At 41.2% G+C, this 22277-nt stretch overlaps 2 protein-coding genes across 8 annotated transcripts in view; both read right to left on the bottom strand.

Annotated features, from left to right (window-relative positions):
* Positions 1 to 22277, bottom strand: part of auh (AU RNA binding protein/enoyl-CoA hydratase) — a 941118-nt gene that overhangs the window by 461969 nt on the left and 456872 nt on the right. The window lies entirely within an intron of this gene.
* ror2 (receptor tyrosine kinase-like orphan receptor 2) overlaps positions 1 to 22277 on the bottom strand; it is a 343404-nt gene that overhangs the window by 23210 nt on the left and 297917 nt on the right. For 2 of the 3 annotated variants that reach the window (XM_048595341.1, XM_048595342.1), the window contains exons 5-6: positions 6041 to 6168; positions 3057 to 3371 (exon numbers count right to left, since the gene is read on the bottom strand). In XM_048595341.1, the coding sequence (XP_048451298.1) occupies positions 3057 to 3371; positions 6041 to 6168 (443 nt within the window). Of the gene's footprint in view, positions 1 to 3056; positions 3372 to 6040; positions 6169 to 18137; positions 18224 to 22277 lie in introns of those variants that run through there. The other variant, XM_048595343.1, reaches the window with a different exon arrangement.

Here is a 22277-nt window from a genome sequence, read left to right as displayed (position 1 = left end):
GTTAACTCTGTTTTTTCCTTCACAGATGCTGCCAGACCTGCTGAGCTTTTCCAGCAACTTTGTTTTTGTTCCTGAATACAATGTGGAGCTGGAGGAACACAGCAGGTCAGGCAGCATCGGAGGAGCAAGAGAGTCGATGTTTTGGGCCTAGACCCTACATCAGGACTGGGGTGGGGGAAATGAGCTGGGAAATCAATGGAGGGAAGAGGGATGGGTGGGGAAGGTAGGTGGGATAGTAATATGTGGATGCAGGTGGGAGTAGTGGGGATTGGGCAGTGGGAAGGGTGGGGCAGATAAGTGGGCGAAGAAGATGGACATAGTAAGAACTGCAAATGCTGGAGTCAGAGTCAATACAGTGTGGAGCTGGAGGAACATAGCTGGTTAGGCAGATCAGAGGAGCAGAGAATTGACGTTTCAGGCCCAGACTCTTCATCAGCACTCATCAGCAGGGGAAGGGGTTTGAGATCCCTCCAGCAAAAATAAAGTCAGAGTCCCCCTGGTCCTCACATATCACCCCACCAACCTCTGCATTCAGCGCATCAACCTCCGTCACTTCTGCCACCCACAATTCGACACCACCATATTTCCCTTCCCACACCTATCTGCCTTTCATAGGGACTGCTCGCTCTGCGGCTCCCTCGACCGCTCCATACTCCCCACCACACATGGCACCTTTCTCTGCAAACGCAGGAGGCACTACACTTGCCCTTACACCTCCTCTCTCACCTCCATCCGAGACCCAAGACAAACTTTCATATCCGACAGGATACATCTGTATATCCTCTAACCTGCGCTCCATACACTATAATCAACAACACCTTCCGGTTGCTATCTATTTTAACTTTCTCTCCCACTTGTTGACATGTCCATCCTGGGCCTCCTCTGATGACACAATGACGCCCCCACACAAACTGGAGGAACAACACCTCGTGTTCTGCCTTGGGAGCCCACAACCTGACCGCCTAAACACAGAATTCACCAGTTTCAAAATCTCCCACCCCCGGCCTCATCCCATGTCCAATCCTCCCTCTCATCCCTGCTTCCTTGACCTGACACTACCTGTCCATCTTCTGCACCCACTTATCCACCCCTACCCTTCCCACAGGCCAATCCCCACTACCCCTACCTGCATCCATATACATCCCACCTACCTTGCCCCAGCGCCACCCCTCTCCCCTCTATTTATTTTCCAGCTTGCTCCCCCCCTCTCAGTCCTGCCCTCTCAGGCCCGAAACATCGACTCTCCTGCACCTCTGATGCTGCCTGATCTGCTGTGTTCCTCCAGCTCCACACTGCATTGACTCTGACTCCAGCATCTGCAGTTCTTGCTACTTCTGAAGGTTTTGGATTACTGGTCCAGTGACATTGCCACTACACCACCATGTTCCACAGTGTTAATATTAGGATGAAGAACAGCTCTGTCTAAAAGCAAAACATGATATAGACTTGCTGTTGAGGGGAAATGAAGGACAGAGTTCATGATTTGAAACTGCGAACTCATTGAGTTCAGAAGGCTGTAATGTGCCTAATCAAAAGCTTATGCTGAGCTTCACTGGAATACTGCAACAGATTGAGGAAACAAATGTAAGCATGAGAGCAAGATGGTGAATCAAAACAACAAAGCAATTAAAAGATTGCTATCATGCTTGAGTCCTGACAAGAGGTGTTTCACAAAGCAGTCAGTCAATATGTATTTGGTCTCACCAATGTAGGGGGAAGCAATAAATGTAGTATATATATTAGAAGAAGTAAATTGTTGCTTTACCTTGGGAAATTTTTCAGGACCTTTTTCAATGCGAAGATAAGTGAAAGGCAGGTATTGCACCTCCTGCAACTGCTTGGAAAGGCACCATGCGAAAGCAAAAGATGTTAGGGGTGATAGAGGAGTAGGCCACGGTGTTCCAGAAGAAACAGTCCCTTTAGAATGCTGACAGGAGAGGAGGAAATGTGTTTGATAGTGGCATTGTGGTGGAAATGGCAAAGGATGATCTTTTAAATGTGGAGGATACTGAGATGAAGAAGTGAGGAAAAGAGGAAACCTATCACGTGGTTGTATAGGCAACACTTGTATTAATTTGAGTGCTGAAGATTAAGAGTGATATAATTGAGTTGCACAATAGAGTAGATGACAGAGTAGATGAAGGGAAATTATTTCTTCTGGTGAGGAAGTCCAGAACACAGGTGCATTCTTTAAAACGTTGGCAATAGTTGTTCAAGAGGGATGTGTGGATCAATATTTTCACAAAATGGGTGGTGGAAATCAGGAACCCTCTCCCCCAAAAGATGTTGAATCTCGGTTAATTGCAAGTTATAAAAAATAATAGATTTTTAAAGCGTGTTTTTGTGGTATCAAGACTATTAGATTGAATTAAAGTGCAGATCAGCCATGTTCTAACTGAGTGGAGAAACAGGTTCAAGTGGTTGAATGGGCTACAGCTGTTCCAATTTTCGTAAATCAGCAACTTGCAGTCAAATGTATGTATCACATTTTCAAAAAAAATAAGCAAATTAATTTGACATGGAGCCAAAATGTCCAAAATCAAAATGACTTTATCAACTACATTCATGAAAGATCTGTCTTTTAAGACGACATTTGAGATGACTCAATTGGACTCTGAATTAATTAATCTTGTTACAGCTATTCATTATTTAACCGCAATTAAAAGTTATGTCCTTTGAGAAACACAAATGCCTCCTGATTAAGCATGTCAACGCATTGTTATATATGGTATAATGTTACTCTTCTACTCTGTTGATACAGTCTAAACATAAACAGACTTAGTGGGGATGTGTGGGGGAGTGAGCGGTGGTCATTGAGTCGCTGTCAGGAACATTCGCTCCTTTGCAAGCCTAGAAAGCTCTGTTTCCTGACATTTGAAAATGGTGCTTCCTATATTCAATTAGTAACTTGGAAGTATATCAGAGTGAGTGCTCCAATGCTCTAAACATTTAGTCATCTGAAGGACGATATTTTAAATGAGACAGCCATAGGAGAATGGATCAGACTGATGATTGATGGGATTAGTTAAAACAAACCAAATCTTTTTCATACTTACATCTGTTAATCCGATCCACGGGAATTCCAATTCTCATGCAACTTGCAGCCTCTGGGCTTTCCGGTAGTGGCAGATCCTCACAGTTTGGCAACTGAAGCTGCATAAGAATCAGTGGGTTTGATCTTGCAATAATGTATTCTGTTCTACACAGATCATTTTCCAAAACTTCACATTCATCCCGGCATAACTCCCTTGGTTTGGGATTATGGGAATTGTCATCACAGAGAGGGAACACGAAGTGACAAAAAGATGGAATGGCAAATTGTGAGCACTGATCTGAGAGGTGGGTGGAAGTACCGATCATAGTAAATGCAGCTGAAATGAAAAGCACAATATTTGTTTGTAAATCATTGCTACATTAAACCAATAGTTATCAAAGGCACTATTACAATATATCACCTGTTCCAGTTTTATACATTCCTTACTTTATTTGATTAAAAATAAACTTCTAGTTACAACCTAAATTTTAAGTAATTAATGTGCATAATGTTAATCTTCAAATTGAAAATTTTAATGACACACCAAAATATGTGGCAAATGTGTGGAATTTAGTTTTAAAACCCAGAGTTGTTTAATGAATATTAAAAGAAAACATAAAGCACCCACATGAATACACAGCATTTTATTTTTAGATAATTACAGTTTAGAATGTGTTCCGCCCAATGGAATCCTTAGTTAAAATATAAATAGCTACTTTAAAATAAAATACAAAATTGGCTGAGTATCACTATTTGTTCACTAAATTGTTCTATTTTATCAATGTTAGAAACCTTGACATCGATGATCATAAACTGTCATTGATTTTGTTTTGACAACCACAGATTTTGTTTTGATCCTGGCATGAAGTAAAAAAAAAACTTGTTATATCATTTGCTAAGCTGCAAAGTAGCAATGAAATCTTATCTATCTTTGTTGAAAAATTGCATGGTAGGTGCGTATTGCAAACATACCAGTTCCATTGAAATGTGTTGCAGTATAATACAACACTGCTACTTAAGAAATTCAGTAGCTTCATGGTCAGCAACTTTAGATCTTTGTTCTCTGAAATGCTAAAATTCCACACATTTAAGTCTAATTTCTGCATTCTTCAATTGTCATAAATAATTCAAATATCTACTAAACAGAACTTGCTTCACTTTGCCACATGGGGTCTCTATACTACAAGAAGCAAATATGAAGTTCAACAGTCTGACTGGGCACAAGGGCCCCTTTATTCATACAGGCTGTGAGCTTGAAAGTCCTACATATTTGTGAATTTCAAATACAGGAAATTGTATGAATCAAGGAAACAACATCTTTAATAAACTTATTGAAGTAAAAATTAATCTGAGCATGCTGGAAATATTCAGAAAGTCAGGAAGCATCTGTGGCGAGAGAAATAGGGTGGATGACCAGATTTCCAGCATCTGTAGTAGATTGCTTTTGAAAAATTAATCTGATATTAGAAGGAAAGCTCTCAATGAGCCAAATGTCTCAATTAAGAATTAGTTTGGAATCCTACCTCATTGCACATATTCAAACATTTCTCTGATATTAATTTACGAATTTCTCAGTCAGCTCAAATGGTGACAAATAAAGTTGTGCATCTTTGCAAATACAGCACCAGCAATGACAGTAGTGACATTTGTAATGATGATACAGTGTCATTAGTAAATTCTCAAGTAAGATCTATAGACTGGGGAGGGTGTGCAGGGGTAACGTGGTACTGCCAGAGAAGGAAAATTACTGTATAAATAGACAATAAATGAAAGACTGAAACAAAATGGGGGAATAGAGTAAAGCAAGGCAATTACATTTTATCTACTAATTTTATAAAGGAATTTGAGGAATAACGGGAACACATGAAAAGCTGAGGTTAAGCAAACATTCGATCTCCTTATAGATTTGAAAATCTGGCTTCAGTATTAACTTCAAAGCAAAAATTAGAACTTTTATGACTCCTGTAACTATTTATTGTTCATGAACATGAATTATATTTTTCCTGAATTTTGATGCTTAAATATAATGCAGCAATTATAGCCATAATTGTATATTTTTCTTGTCAGTATACTGCAGCAATCAATTCATTCTCAATAAAAAAGTGATATTTGACTTTGACAATAACTTAATATACACAACAGCAGATTGGCAGAGATAGTAGGAACTGCCGATGCTGGAGAATCTGAGATAAAACGGTGTAGAGCTGGATGAACACAGCAGGCCAAGCTGCATCAGAGGAGCAGGAAAGCTGACGTTTCGGGTCGAGACCCTTCTTCAGAAAATGCCTGTTTCACATTCTGCCCCCTGTTTTTAATGACTGACATTAAAAAGAAAAAAAGCAAACTGCCAATTTGCTTTTGTTTTACATCTCACCCCTGGTTCCCTCATGCAGCATACATAAAATTGTTAAAAATACAGGAATCAATATTTCAGTCACAGAAAATTGCACAACTGTCACTGAAAAAAAAAGATAGTGCTCTTGATCAAAACCTTCGCAGAGAGAAAGTCAAATCCGAACATAGATATTATCAGAAGGACACAGCATGTATAACAAGAGATAAACACGACACTTGGGTACTTCTGATGGTGTTTTGTGGGAACATTTAAATTGTGGAGCTCATCTTCAAGGAACCAAATTTAAAGGAACTCTTATTTTATAAACTGGCACTAATAAACGTTTGTTGGATTTGTTTTAAAATAGATTACCAAGACATCCCAACATTATTTAAAAGCACTTAAACAACCAATAATTGTTTAGTGCTTAAATTGCAGAAGCAATAGGGAAAGATGTTGTCCCTTTGTTTGAACATGTCGAAAATCAGTTTGTGTGGCATGCATAATCATGTAAATATACATGTAAAATGTTAAAACAAACAATATGTCTAGACGTGTTCAAATGACACTTAATGAGGAGGTTGACATGCAACATCAGATAGAATTTAAAAAAAGACAGTGTTCATTTTCAGTAAAGAGTAAGTACAAGCATTTATTGCTCTGCTGCCTACCAGTAATACGGTTTTCAATTTCTCCCTGCATTTGGAGAGAATCCACATAAATGCTTTGGTTTCCAATGAATCGAGCACATGCAATTCCCCTGTATGGCTGACAGAATCCATCTTCATTGTCTTCATCACTGCAATGGCATAAATACATTTTGTTGCAGTTAAAACCTACTATGTTAGGGATATCAAAAAGATAAATGACTGGATTTTTATTGTCTATATCTGGTGTCGGGCATCTTTAGAGCAACACCCCCCCGCCCCACCAGTGAGAAATATTGTCAGATTAAACAGTTAACTGACAGTCCTCTTGACCAGTCAATCCTGGGGCAGAAATTTCCTAATCCTAACGAAAGCCACTGAAGTCAAAGGCTGCAGCCACTGTGAGCAGCAGCGACCTGTGGAAGGTCCAAGCTGCTAGCTGAAGAGCAGTGCCATAGACTAGCACCAGAAAAAAAAGTGACTTAATTTGGGGAAAGAGAGGAGTTTGCAGCTTGGGTGTCATGGACAGAGGAGATCAGAAGCAAGGGCAGAAGTGTGGCTTTCAGAAGCCACATTCATCCTTGGCCTCAGTCACTCCAGATTGGGGTACAAGGTCTCTATGAAGTAGACATACAGAGAAATAAGCAATATTACCCCATTCCCATTTGTCTAGAGACTGAAGATACCCAGACACAACAGAGTGATGTTGAAACACGAGGAAACTGAAATTGCTAACCTGGGCCAATCAGGGAGCCTTGGCTGACAGATTTAGCAGGAAATTCAGGAAGTTTCCTTACTCTAGGGACTGATTTTCTTGAAACACAGGAGCTCATTATTTAAAAATATTTCAACAAAACCTTCATCCAACTATCATGAAACTCACCAACAATCATCTTGCAGCCCAGCAGAAAATAAATAAATCAGCTAAGATGAACACTAATACCCAAATAATGCTGTGAATTGAAATAACTGCACAGAGGCCCATATTCCATTACCAGTCACCTTTTATTAACATGTGCACAGTACATGGATTCTGACCAACGAGGTAAGAGCCAGTCCCTACAGTGAAGAGACTTTCTGAATCACCTGTTTATATCTGTCAGCCAGGGCTCCCTGATTGGCCCATGTTAACAACTGAAATCAGGGATCACAAACTTAATGAGATCAACTTGGCCCTTGTTCTAACCACTACGGAATGAACAAGTTATAGTGAAAAGTCCATTGTAACCCTGAAAACTTGGTGGTTCATACTGAACCTAACAGGGATAAATGATTTAGCAAGAGCAAGAAACAGTTTTGATTGAAATTTCACCTCCTTAGAAGTGGCAGGGAAGGTGGGAGAGACTCTGGGCCTAGTTTCAATCGAAGTTGATGGATTTTGAATGAGTTAAAATTCTCAAATTCAGGGGCATCAGGATTTCATTCAAGACAACATAAAAGGTTATTGTTGTAAATATTTGATGTCAGATTCACATTTGCTCAGTGTATCAGAAAGTTCAATTTCACAGATTAGTTGTGCATTACCAAAAGCCACTTTTATACCGAGGCTCTTTTAATTTTAATAAGTTGGATTACTTCGATACCTTGGATTCTAGCATCTGCCAGCTTTGAGCATTTACATGACTAAATCTGTTCAATTTTTCTCAGTTGTATACTCAGGAAAAATGAACATATTGGTGGAATAAAAAAAGCTGAAATAAAGGTGTTTTTACTTCCTAAAAGAACAGTGCTGGGTTGTAACTCTCAACGTGAGAGTCTTGCGTAGCTACAAGCAGAGAAATCCACATTTTACTAAGGCTTCCTGTGAGCTTCAATTAGCAAATATGGCCTGCCTACCCTTGATTGCATTGTTTGTATCAATAACTAACAGTGCAGCACACACACAGAGTAAATTAAAAGCAACTTTAGTAATGTTATTACTGAGAGCCAAAATTCATATAAGCCACCAGTATAATAGTGACCACATGTGTAACATTGTTGAATGTGACTTTTCCCCTTGAAGTTTTCTGAACTTCTATCATTTTGAGAGGACATTCTCATTTGTCAGATAGATGGAAGTATGAGAAGTATTGAATTAGTTCCAAACCTGGACATTTCCTTGAGGTAACTGTTCAATCATGGAAGGGGAAAAGCAAAGTGTAAACCAAAAGCATCAAATGCACAATCTTAGAACATAGAACATAGAACAGTACGGCACAGTATAGCACAGTACAGACCCTTCAACCCACGATGTGCCGACCTATTAACCGACTCTTAAGATCAAACTGCCCTACATACCCTACATTTTACTATCCTCCATGCGCCTATCCAAATGTCGCTTAAATGTCCCTAATGTATCTGACTCCACTACCACCGCCAACAGCGCATTCCACACACCCACCATTCTCTGTGTAAAGAACCTACCTCTGACATCTCCTCTATACCTTTCTCCAATCACCTTAAAATTATTTCCACCTTGGGAAAAAGTCTCTGACTATCCACTCTATCTGTGCCTCTCATCATCTTGCACACCTCTATCAAGTCACCTCTCATCCTTCTTCACTCCAATGCGAAAAGCCCTAGCTCCCTCAACGCTTCCTCATAGGACCTGTCCTCCAGTCCAGGCAGCATCCTGGTAAATCTCATCTACACCCTCTCTAAAGCTTCCACATCCTTCCTATAATGAGGTGACCAGAACTGAATGCAATATTCCAAGTGTGGTCTAACTATGGTTTTATAGAACTGCAGCATAACCTCGTGGCTCTTAAACTCAATTCCGCTGCCAATGAAAGCCAACACACTGTACGCCTTCTTAACAACACTTTCAACTTGTGTAGCAACTTTGAGGGATCAATGGACGTGGACCCCAAGATCCCTCTGTTCCTCCACACTGCCAAGAATCCTGTCATTAATCCTGTATTCTGCATTCAAATTCAAACTTCCAAAATAAATCACTCTGCACTTATCCAGATTGAATTCCATTTGCCACTTCTTTGCCCAGCTCTGCATCCTGTCAATGTCCCGTTGCAACCTACAACAGCCCTCCACGCTGTCCACAACTCCACCAACCTTTGTGTCATCAGCAAACTTACTAACCCACCATTCCACTTCCTCATCCAAGTCATTTATAAAGATCATAAAGAGCAGAGATCCCAGAACAGATCCTGCGAAACACCACTGGTCACCAAGCTCCAGGCTGAATACTTTCCATCTACTACCACCCTCTATCTTCTATTGGATAGCCAATTCTGTACTTAGACAGTCAGATTTCCCTGAATCCCATGCCTCCTTACTTTCTGAATGAGGCTACCATGGGGAACCTTATCAAATGCCTTGCTAAAATGCATATACACCACACCCACTGCTCAGCCTTCATCAACGTGTTTTGTCACATCCTCAAAGAATTCAATAAGGCTTGTAAGGCTCCTCACAAAGCAGTGCTGACAATTTCTAATCAAACTGTGCCTTTCCAAATAATCATAAATACTATCTCTCAGAATCCTCTCCAATAATTTGCCCACCACAGAAGTAAGGCTGACCTGTCTGTAATTCCCAGGATTGTCCCTATTCCCTTTCTTGAACAAGGGAATGGCATTTGCCACCCTCCAATCATCTGGTACTATTCCAGTGGACAGCGAGGATGCAAAGATCATTCCAAAGGCGCAGCAATCTCTTCCCTTGCTTCCCGTAGTAACCTTGGGTATATCCTGTCTGGCTCAGGGGGCTTATCTATCCTCATGTTTTTCAAAATTTCTAGCACATCCTCCTTCCTAACATCAACCTGTTCAACCATATCAGCCTGTTTCATGCTGTCCTCACAAACGTCAAAGTCCCTCTCACAGGTGAATACTGAAGCAAAGTATTCATTAAGTACCTCCTCCGACTCCGCGCACAAGTTCCCTCCACTATCTCTGATCGGCCCTACCCTCACTCTGGCCATCCTCTTGTTCCTCACATAAGTATAGAATGCCTTGGGTTTTTCCTTAATCCTACCCACCAGGCTTTTTCATACCCACTTCTAGCTCTCCAAAGTCCATTCTTCAGTTCCTTCCTGGGTACCCTGTCGCCCTCTCGAGCCCTGTCCGACCCTTGCTTCCTCAACCTTAAGTAAGCTTCCTTCTTCCTCTTGACTAGATGTTCCACATGTCTTGTCATCCAAGGTTCCTTCACCTTACCATTCCTTCCTTGCCTCAGTGAGACAAACCTATCCAGTACATGTAGCAAGTGCTCCCTAAACAACCTCCACAATCTTGTGCCCCTCATTATTAATTAAGAAAAATGTTCACCTTAACAGGAGTAACTTTTGGGAAGATTCAAGATCAATAGTAAGCTGCACAAATAGAAAGAGAAAATGCTGAAAATTGCACAACATGTCATCACCATAATATCAACATAAAATGGAAATGGCAGATTAGTGTTTTGGATAGAAACCTTTCAATCCTTTCCAAATACTAACAAACCTAGAGAGTATTTCTAACATTTTCAGCTTTTGTTTCAGATTTCTAGATCCAGATATCAACAGAGTCAGAAGGAATACAGAATCCTTTAAAATGTGGGTAGAAACAATTGGGAATTTCCCACCCCTGTTCTTGGCTTTTGTGGGCTCATGATGAGATTTTGTGTACTGAGCATGCAACCGACACTCCTGACCTGCACAACTCGCTTGCAGAAAGGTGATCATGGTAAATTCCTTACAGAAGGCTTTTGTAAGTGAATTTGTTTGCACAGATTAGAATGAGTTGACTTTGCTTGATTGACATCTCCATGAGATTATAATATTATTTTTCCTTGATTTCTTTTGTCAATGTCTCAATTGATTATTTGCATAAGGTTAAGAGGTGTCAAGTGCATAAAGTGGTTATTGCTGGTAGGAACACAAGTTTCCAGAAAATTCCAAATGGATGTTATTTTCTAAGCAGTTTCACGCGACCCAGTGTGCTATAGGAGGTCCGCGGTTTATATTGAAAGAACTGAAATCGAAGGGACATAAGCTGGACCAGAAGATTTCAGGGGCCATGGACAGGTCTGGGGGCGGGGCGGGGGTGGGAGAGATGTTGTGTGCATGAGTTTCTGCTGAATTACCATGACGGCACAAAGGTGGCATAGAAAGTGAGCAAGTGGATGATGGGGTGTGAGGCGTAAAGACTTAAAATGTGACAAAATCGCTGTGACAAACTGCCAGACGATAAAAGTGGGTCTTTTAAACAATCTACCAAGGCATTCAGCTGACCTTGTAGTCACTTCTGTTCTGCTTCTGGGGTGAGACAAATGTATTTCTTCACTTCCCTGGAGCAAAAATAGCACATAAGTAGCAATTATACTCAGTTGGTCATTGAACTACCTGTCTCACTGGCGAAAAACTGAACCCTAGTATTTGCAATTTTTCTTCTAATTTGTTCAGAGATTATGGGTAATCTCTTAAGGAATGGTTAATTCCCCATTCTTTGTTGCCCTTTAAAGGCTGTAGGCCTTGTGGTGATAAGACTGTTGCTATCATATTGGTTAGAAAACTTCCAGATACCAATCCAGCAACAATGATGAACCTATGATACATTACCCTAACTTATAATGTGAATGGAGCGTAAAATTTACAGTAGATGGTGTTTCCCATCTTTCTGTTTATTTCCAGGTTCTGGAGCTCGTGGTTGTAGGGCTGGGGAGCATTATTGAACGAAGCCTGTGAGTTGCTGTAGTTTATTGTGTAGAAAGTACACTCCACATTGGCAGTAGTGGTAACTCAGAGAATTGCTTTCTGCTAGATGGTGTTCAGCTTTGAGCTGATCCAAGCTAAGTGGTGAATCATAAGTCTGACAGGCTCTGAAAGATGACTGACACACTTTGAGGTACCAAGAAGTGAGCTAATCATCACACGCTACTCTGGTTCTACCCTACTCCTGTAGTCTTAATGTGGATATGGCTGGGTCAATTTCTCAAAAAATCAACCTTGCATTGAAACAAAATGCCATGAAAATCTGCTGCAATCTTCACGTGCATGTAAGGAGCACTGGGATGGCTGGGAGCTACATATAATGATGTAGTTGGAAAATGCACTTGCAGCTTTAAAATTTAGTGAACCACTTTTAGAAAATAAATTTAATCCTGTTTTTATTTTCAGAAGGTTATATATGCAATTTATCATATGCATCATATGCAGGGAAACAAAATATCAGAACAGCTGACAATACAGGTTTCAATCTGCACAATCACCAGGGGCACTGACCTGACTCAGCATTAACAGATCTCTCACTTCTTCCCAAGCTAGCAACATAAAAAGACTTCAATTCCTACAGCAAACCTCAACATTCAGGAGGGGTTCTTGAAACATTTGTAGATAGTCCAACTAGGAAAAGGGTTGTATAAGGCGTTGTACTGAGGTTTCAGTGGGGGAGCATTTTGGGAACAGTGATCATAATTGTGTAAGTTTTAAAATAGTTACAGAAAAGGATGAGACTGGTGTTGGTCAGGGGAAGGCTACTTATAACAGTATAACGCATTAACTGGAAAATTGGATTGAGGGCAGCTATTTGAAGATAATCCACATCTGATATGTGGGAGTCTATTAAAACTTAATTGACCAATGTTCAAGAGGACCCGCATGTTCTTGTGAGGATGAAAGATAAGGCTGACAAGATCAGCCTTGGACTGATGAGAGATGTTGCAAGTTTAGCTAACAAGAAAAAGGAAGCATATGTAACGAGGTCAGCCACGTGGACATCATAGAATATGAGTTCCTTGATTGTGACTGTTAACCAGGGAGCCCTGGCTGACAGATATAAACAGAAGTGTCAGAGATTCTGTTCACTCTGAGGCCTAGCTTTAAGGAAATTGCACCAGTGTCAAGTTCTATGAACACATAAATAATGGTAAAGAGATACTGGCCTCTGTAGAGTTATTTCACAAATTATCGCATGATACTGAAAGAGGAAAGGAGGAAATTGCGGAAGCCTTGACGGAAATCTTTGTATTCTCTTTATCCACGGTGAAGTCCCTGAAGACTGGAGAATAGTCAATGGTGTTTCTTTGTTCAAGAAGGGCAGCAGGAATGATCCAGAAGATTAAAGACCAGTGAGTCTTACCTCAGTGGTCAGGAAATTTTTGGACAGGATTCTTAGCAACAGGATTTACTTGCATTTGGAGAAAAGTGGAAGTATTATTAGGAATAATCAGCATGCTTTTTACAGTTGGAGGTCTTGTATCAAAAACTTGATTGAGTTTTTTGAGAAAGTGACAAGATCATTGATGAGGGTAAGGCAGTAGATGTTGTCTACATGGACTTTACTAAAGCATTTGACAAGGTCCCTTATGGTAGATTGGTCCAAAAGATCAAATTGCATGGAAGCCATGGTGAGTTGGAAAGTTGAATACAAAACTGGATGGGGCATAGAACACAGGGGATAGTTGTCAAAGAGTGTTTTTCTGACTGGAGGACTGTGACAGTGGTGTTCCACAAGGATCAGTGCTGGGAAATTGGTTGTTTGTACTGTATGTATAAATGGGATGGATGAAAATGTTGGTAGTCTGATTAGTAAATTTGCAGATGACACAAAAATTGATGGAGTTGTGGATAGTGAGGAATGATATCAAGCAGGATATAAATCAGTTGGAAAGTTGGGGAGGGAAATGGCAAATGGAGTTTAATTGGGAAAACTGTGGGGCGATGCATTTTTGGAGGTCAAATGCAAGAGGAAAATATACTGTGAATGGCTGGATCCTTAGGAGCATTGATATACATTCATATCTTGGGTTCCAAGTCCAGAGGTCCCTGAAAGTGGCAACACAAGTGGATAAGGTGATACCGGAGGCATACGGCATGCTTCCCTTCATTGGTTGGGGCACTGACAAAAGAAGTTGGAAAGTCATACTGCAACTGTATAAAGTCAGATGTCACATGACACCACCTTATAATCCAAAAGATTTATTTGAAATCACAAGCTCTTGGAGTGCTGCTCCTTTGTCAGGTAAAGTGACTCCACGTGATGAAGCAGCAGTGCTCCAAAAGCTTGTGATTTCAAATGAATCTGTTGGACTACAACCTGGTGTTGTGTGACTTCTGACTTTGTTCACCCCAGTCCAACACTGGCACTTTCCCATCATGGCAACTGTAAAAGACTTTGGTCAGGCTACATTTGGAGTATTGAGCATAGTTCTGGTTGCTGTACTATAGGAAGGACGTGGAGGTCTTGGAGAGGGTGCAAAAGAGGTTTACGAGGATGTTGCCTGGGTTGGAGTTGTTATAGACCAGACCAGACCCCCTCAAAATATTTTAAGAAGGTAGCCTAGACTGTAACTTTTTCTTATTTTAAAGGTAGATGTGAAGTGGATATGTGATGTGACTGGTCAAACTACTCAACATTAAGTAAAACACAATTTATTTAAACACTACAGTTAAAATGCAAACAAAACAAAGTGGAATTTAGAATAACTTAACTATTGGAAAGCTTAACTGAATAATAGATCCGGTACCTATTAGTAATTAACTGTTCCAGTATAGTAACATCCCATAAACACACCCCTTGGCAAAAAGGTAAATTCAGACAAAGATTCTTACAGGCGGCTCTCCAATCCAGGAGGAAACAACATCAAGAGACATTTCAGAGAAAGTAGCAGTTAGGAATCATTTACTGAAGCTCCAATTCATCTAAGACCCAAACAGCTTCTGACTGCTACAGCTACAAAAAAAACTAGAAAACTTGACCTGTGAGGTCTGGCCACGCCCCTTCCATTGTTACAACTGCTTTTAAAAAAAGCCTGAAGGCCTCATAAGTCAATAACTTAAGCCATCTCCTGTAGCCACTTTGGTACCTCTGGCTTTTGCAACCTCTCTTGAAAAAAAACCCAGGACAAAATAGCCTTTTTAAAGTGACAGCATTGTCACAGAGTATATTAGCTAAAAAGAAAGATTGGACAAACTTGGATTATTTTCATTAGAGCTTTGGAGGCTGAGGGGTGACCTGCCAGAAGTATATAAAATTATGAGGGCCTTGGTATGGCATGGAGATGGACAGTTGGAGTCTCTTTCCCAGGATGAAAATGTGAAAGGACATTGGCTACAGCAGAATATATGTAGTGCTTGCACAAAACACAAGCTGTTTGACTGGGATGACAAAAATCTGCAACACTTCAAAAGGTCACGTGACCAAGGTAGAAAAACTACTGGTTTTGAATTTAATCATAGAGAATCTTTCACAAGGGCAACAGCAATTACTCCCCTCCCTCCCAATCTTGTCTCTGAAATCCTTCTCATCAAAGTTGGTGGGTTGAAAACCTAATGGAAGAGCCATTATTGCAAGTTTAACAGTCTTATAAGGTAAAGCCTGAATCTACACCATTGTCTCCAGGCAAAGAGAATTCAACCATCCATAATTGATGTAGGAAGAAATCTCAATGTCAACAGCTTGTGTGGATTTGTAACATCTGTAATTTTTTTTTTCTGAATTTAACCGTTACTCGGTCAAAGTACTTTTAAGATAATATTGTAAAGTTTTAATTTTTTTTCCCCTACGCTTGGAGGTTGTGTGTGCAGTGTGTGTATTCATACCTTTTGCTAAAAATCTTCACTTGATTGGGCTTTTCTTTCCAAAACACTTGTTATTTATTTGTTAATTTAAGGAAATTGGTTGACTTGTTTATGAAAACTGAAAGTTCTGACGAAGGGTCACTGGACCTGAAACATTAACTCTGACTTCTTTCCACTGATGCTGCCAGATCTGCTGAGCTTTTGCAGCAATTTCTGCTTTTGTTTATGATTTATAGCATCGGCAGTTCTTTTGATTTTTATTTAGTATTTAACTCACTGTCACATCACTTCTAGACATTCCCACATTGAAGAAATTGTTCCTCTCTCTGACAGGATTTCTGTTTCAATGTTTTTTCTTGACCGCCATCATTATTTTCACTGTCACTCCTGGTGTTTGACCAGGTTTTTGCTAAAACTTGTTTCCACAGCCATATCACATTCCTCAGTGACTGTCTCTGGCTCAATGTGGATTCCAACTCAAGTTTCATCCTTTGTGCTTTGAATCCACCCAGGATCATAGGTATTGCTGCGACATTCAAGGCTCCACTGACAGCTCATCTTGCCACATCCTGAGATCCGCAATCAGTGCTATGCGATGTCATATTCACACTCTCGATCCCTCTCTCCAACAGCATCACATTACACTGGCTCAGAGCTGCACCACTCCCAAGTTCCACTTCATCCTCCGGCTCATTTGACATGTTTCCTTTCAGGCATCAAGGCACATAAGATGCAACAACTTAGAGATACCCACAGCCCTCCGGAATCTTCCTCCTCTCCCCTTCCCTCTGACTCCATCCCCTCCCCCAACCCCACCTCCTGTCGTGTATTCATCATCCCTCCTGACCTTCTGCTCTCTGATGCTGAACAAGTTCTGAGGAAGGGTCACTGGACCTGAAACATTAACTCTGATTTCTGTCCACAGGTCCTGGCAGACCTGCTGAGCTTTTCCAAAAATTTCTGTTTTTGTTTCTGACTTGTTTATGACACTGGGTCATATACATATATATTACATAAATATATCACTTTTTTAAGTTCACTCTCAAATCTAAATTCACTCTCAAATCTTGCCAATATCATGTGTTTGGGAATCTGCTTCATCTCACGGTTGCCTGGTTTTCCTCAGTATCAGCATTGGCTGATCTCCCCCTTTAGCTCTCGCTTCATTGTTGAGATTGGTTGTGCAATTCACAGCAACAATTGCTATTCTCAAGACCCTGCTCAGCAAGTACTGGAATCCTTCTCCTGAGTGACCTGAGCAGTGGAAGTACAGCTTCAATGACTATTACCTGTTTACTGATGGCCCTGGTGGATACACATGCAGCACTGTAGTAATGTTCAGTATTAGTCTGAGGGTTTCATGCTGGAGTCATTAGCTATGTTTTTTTGGGTGTGTGCAGGAGATATGCACAGTCATTTATGAGGCAGTACTGGAGATAATGCAGTGCGACGAACATTCAAGGAACCTGGGAGTTTTGCAGAATGTTAATATTGTGACAGCCTCCTGATGGTCGTGCACACTTACAGGAATTGTCTGTGGCCGCAAATGAATCTGATTGGATAACGCGAGGGAGCTCTGAGAGCGATGTGCCTGTAATTGATAGTCCCTGGTACCTTAGGGAACCCAACAATGGCTTCAAATCCCTTGGCACTCTGGGTGAACTGGACAAACTGAATTATTTTCCTGTAAAGGCCATTGGTTATGTCATGAATGCACTTGTGGACAGCTGATTGGGAGATATCACGTAAGTCTCCACTTTGGGTGTGAAAGACACCAATGGTTAGAAAGTTTAGTGTAGCTGTGATCTTCGGCCCAACACTCCCTCCCAAGCTGAGCAACTGCGGATCTACCTGTGGGAATTAGATCATGTAGATGATGGCTTCCCCAGTTGGCACTGTTGTTCACTCATCTGGAGGCAGTTGCAACCTTTTCTCTGTAGATTGCTCTGAATCACTGAAGACTCTGGTGTCCACTTCATACACCACGTGTTCATCCATAGTTGGAGCCCATGAGTCTCTAATTCTGCCGTGTTGCTCTTAGCTTCTTCTCCTTTGTTGATTTAGTCTCATGAATGCTACAACTGCTGCTGGGTTCAGTGGTTGCGATGTCTGCCATGGAATTACTGATTTATGAATGCACAGCAGGAATAAACATGTTTTCAATGAAAACTGTGGACTATTATCAAACTGCTCCTGCCTTGGGTGAAAGCCTGCCCTACTACAACTTGTACATATGTCTGTAACCCTTGACTGGTTCTGTTCTTTCCTGTTGCTACCACATGTGAGATATTTGTGCTCTACATCTTAACATTGCTTTGCTAAATAGCACAACATGAGTCTATTGTCCTTCATTAACCACTGCAATGCAGTCTAGTCATAGAGAGATAACAGCATAGACAGACCCTTCAATCCAACCATTAATCCCAAACTAAACTAGTCCCACCTACCTGCACTTGGCCCATATCCCTCTAAACATTCCTTACTCACGTACTTTTCGAAATGTCTTTTAAATGTTATAACTGTACCTGCATCCACCACTTCCTCTGGAAGTTCATTCCACACACAAGCCACTCTCTGCATAAAAATATACATTGGAAGGATCAACCAGCATAACAGATTACTCACCATCTCATTAACTTTCATAGGCATGAGGCCTGTGAATGGTTCTAGATGGCTGATTGTATTTGGTAGTGTGAGGAGGGATTACTGCACAACCAGAAGCACCTGACTCCCCATCTTGTGAAAGGTTAATGACTGACTGGACATGGTGAGGAAATATCTCTAACTCTTACACTTAAATTTATCTTTAATGTGCACTGATAGTTTTCCTTTAATGTAAACTGATCAATGTAGAGCTTACTTTACAGTTTTATTTTCAATTATTTCTTTTGGCCTGTCCTTTGCTTTACTTTGCACGCAAAATAGCGCCCCACCATTTTGAACAGCACATTGCCAGAATTGCCCTTTTGGAAAATGAGTTTTCACATTGACTGTGGTACATTTTGCTTTTGATTACTCCTTTCTCTTAAGTACAATTTCATCCCCATTACTGTTGATGATTTTAGAATTTTCCTTCTTTCCCCCTCTCCTATTGTTCAACTTCCCCTTAATATCAGCCCTTTTAGGGTGGCACAGTGGCTCAGTGATTAGTACTGCTGCTCACAGCGCCAGGGACCTGGGTTCGATTCCAGCCTCAGGCGACTGTCTGTGTGGTGTTTGCACATCCTCCCCGTGTCTGCATGGGTTTCCGCCAAATGCTCAGGTTTCCTCCCGCAGTCCAAGGATGTGCAAGTTAGGTGGATTGGCCATGCTAAAACTGTACATAGTTCAGGGATGTGTAGGTTAGGTGCATTAGCCATGGGAAATGCAGGGTTACAGGGGTGGGATGCACTTCAAAAAGTCGGTGTGGACTTAGGCCGAATGGCCTTTTTCCACACTGGGGGGATTCTATATAAAAAATATACCATTTCCCAGAACATCCCTGCTCTTCCTCTGATCCCACTCCTAATGAGATCCTGATGCACATCTCACATTTACATCCAACACCCTCATTCAGCTTCACTGCTCTTTCTCCCTCCCCAAGACTTTAAATAATCTCACTGTGTTGCCACAACTGCATCCCTCCCCCAATTATCCAACTCCCACCCTTCGGTGTACCCATTGCCCCTATTATTTTGACACTCCCTTCTCAATCCCAGTTTTCTGCCTCCATTCCCTAATACTTCCACTAACCCTGAGAACCACATCCTTGCTTTCCCTTTGTACTTAGCCCACTTTTCTGAGAACTTACTAGTGCCCTTTTAGGCTGTATCCCATATTTAGGTTAACGCTCAAATTAAGTTCATCCCACTTTTTAGCTGAGGCCTGGTTGCCTGTCCCAGTGAAGTTTGTTTTCCTAGTCAGTGTGGTTGCCTTGATCTGGCACGCGTGTGGGCCTGAACAACCTCCACCTGTGATGTTATAATAATCCTATTGCAAGAATATGGATACGTCTACTCATGAGTTGCTCAAATGACTTGGTGAAAAGGAAAAAAAAACGAAAGAATTGTGAATGCTGTAAATCAGGAACAAAAACAGAAGTTGCTGGAAAAGCTCAGCAGGTATGGCAGCATCTGTGAAAAAAAAAATCAAAGTTAACATTTCGGGTCCGATGACCCTTCCTCAGAAAGGGTCCTTCTTCACAGATGCTGCCAGATCTGTTGAGCTTTTCCAGCAACTTCTCTGTTGGTTATGAAGCAGCCAAGTTACTGAAGGTGATTTTACTTGCTGGAGCTTGGAGGAAGAAATCTACCTGACAGAGTGCCTTCGTGAATTTAATTTCATTGGGCTGGGGTGTTAATGAATATTTATGATATGCTGATGAATGCAAAAGACAAAACACACCAGGTTATAGTTCAACAGCATTATTTGAAATCACAAACATTCAGACTGGTGCTCTTTGTCAGGTGAAGTGGAGGGAAGCGCACAGGCACAGAATTTATATGCAGAGAGAAAATGGCAAGATAATTCCAGGTAATTAAGAATGTGAAAAGATAAATTACAAATAGTGTGAGTGGAATGTCAACAGGCTGACTAACAAGTCTTTGCAGGTGATCAAAAGTGTGAAACAGTGTGGGTAAAGTGTCAATAGCTGAATAGCAAGTGAAGTCCTGACTCTTATACCTACCGTGTTATTCCAGCCATTTGGTTTGTCTCTAGTACCATTCTATTTTTGATTTTTTGTAATTACTAATCAGATCATAGGTCATCCTTTGACATGCTATTCAGCTGTTGACACTTTACTCACACTGTTTGACACTTCTGATCATAGAACATTGAACAGTACAGCACAGTACAGGCCCTTCAGCCCATGATATTGTGCCGAACTTTTACCCTAATCCTAAGGTCTATCTAACCTCCACCCCTGCCTTATGCTATCATCCATATGCCTATCTAATAGCTGTTTAAATACCCCTAATGAGGCCGACTCCACTACCCGCTCCGGCAATGCATTCCACGCCCCTACAACTCTCTAAGTAAAGAACCTACCTCTGACATCTCCCCATATCTACCTCCACTCACTTTAAAACTATGCCCCCTCGTAATTGCTACCTCCAGCCGAGCAATTAGAAGTCTCTGGCTGTCTACTCTATTTATACCTCTGATCATTTTGTACACCTCTATCAAGTCACCTCTCATCCTTTGTCATTCTAAAGAGAAAAGCCCTAGCTCTCTCAACCTTTCCTAGTAAGGCCTTCCCTCCATTCCAGGCAACATCCTGGTAAATCTCCTCTGCACCTTTTCCAATGCTTCCACATATTTCCTGTAATGAGGCGACCAGAACTGGACACAATACTCCAGATGTGGCCATACCAGGCTTTTGTATAGCTGGAGCATAACTTCACGGCTCTTGAACTCAATCCCTCTATTAATGAAAGCTAACACACCACACGCCTTCTTAACAACTCTATCCAACTGGGTGGCAGCTTTCAGGGAACTGTGGACATGAACCCCAAGATCCCTCTGCTCCTCCACACTGCCAAGAATCTTTCCGTTAACCCTGTATTTTGCTTTCAAGTTTGTCCTTCCAAAATGAATCACCTCATACTTTTCAGGGTTAAACTCCATCTGTCACTTCTCAGCCCAGCTCTGCATCTTATCAATGTCTCTTTGTAACCTAAAACAGCCCTCCAGACTGTCCACAACGCGACCCACCTTCGTATCGTCCGTGAACTTACTCATCCACCCTTCCACTCCTTCATCCAAATCATTTACAAAAATCACAGATAGAAGAGGACCCAGTACAGATCCTTGTGGTACACCACTCGTAACTGAGCACCATGTTGAATATTTTCCATCCACTACCACCCTTTGTCTTCTAAGGGTCAGCCAATTCTGAATCCAATCTGCCATATTTCCCCCTATCCTGTGCCTCCTTACCTTCTGCATGAGCCTACCATGGGGAAACTTATCAAACGTCTTACTTAAATCCACATATACCACATCCACTGCTCTACCTTCATCCACATGTTTGGTCACCTCTTCAAAGAATTCAATAAGGTTTGTGAGGCATGATCTACCCCTTACAAATCCATGCTGACTATCACGAATCAAACTGTGCCTTTCCAAGTGATCATAAATCTATCTCTCAGAGCCCTTTCCAATAATTTGCCCACCACTGATGTAAGACTAACTGGCCTGTAATTTCCGGGCTTATCCTTATTCCCTTTTTTGAACAAGGGAATGACGTTTGCCTCTCTCCAATCTTCCGGCACTATAACATGGACAGTGAGGATGAAAAGATCATCACCAAAGGACCTGCGATCTCTTCCCTCGCTTCCCGTAGAATCCTTGGATAAATCCCATCAGGCCTGGGGCATTTACCTATCTTCAACTTCCTCAAAATTCCTAGTACATCTTCCTTACTAACAGCAACTTCCTCTAGCCTACCAGCCTGTTTCACACTGTCCTCCTCTACAACTAGGTCCCTCTCAGTTGTGAATTCCGAAGAAAAGTATTCATTAAAGGACTTCTCCTATCTCTTTAGGCTCCGTGCACAAATTCACTTTACAATTCTTGATCGGCCCTACCCTTTCTCTGGTCATTCTCTTATTCCTCACGTACGTGTAAAAAGCCTTGGGGTTTTCCTCAATCCTATCTGCCAAGGTTTTCTCATGCCCCCTTATAGCTCTCCTAAGTCCTTTCTTCAGCTCCTTCCTGGATAACTTGTATCCCTCTGGAGCCTTTTCCGTTTCTTGTTTCCTAAACCTTACATAAGCATCCTTC

This window comes from Rhincodon typus, chromosome 3 (genome assembly GCF_021869965.1).
Source record: "Rhincodon typus isolate 14 chromosome 3, sRhiTyp1.1, whole genome shotgun sequence".
NCBI classification, from domain to species: Eukaryota; Metazoa; Chordata; class Chondrichthyes; order Orectolobiformes; family Rhincodontidae; genus Rhincodon; species Rhincodon typus.
This window is presented reverse-complemented; position numbering and strand designations above follow the sequence as displayed.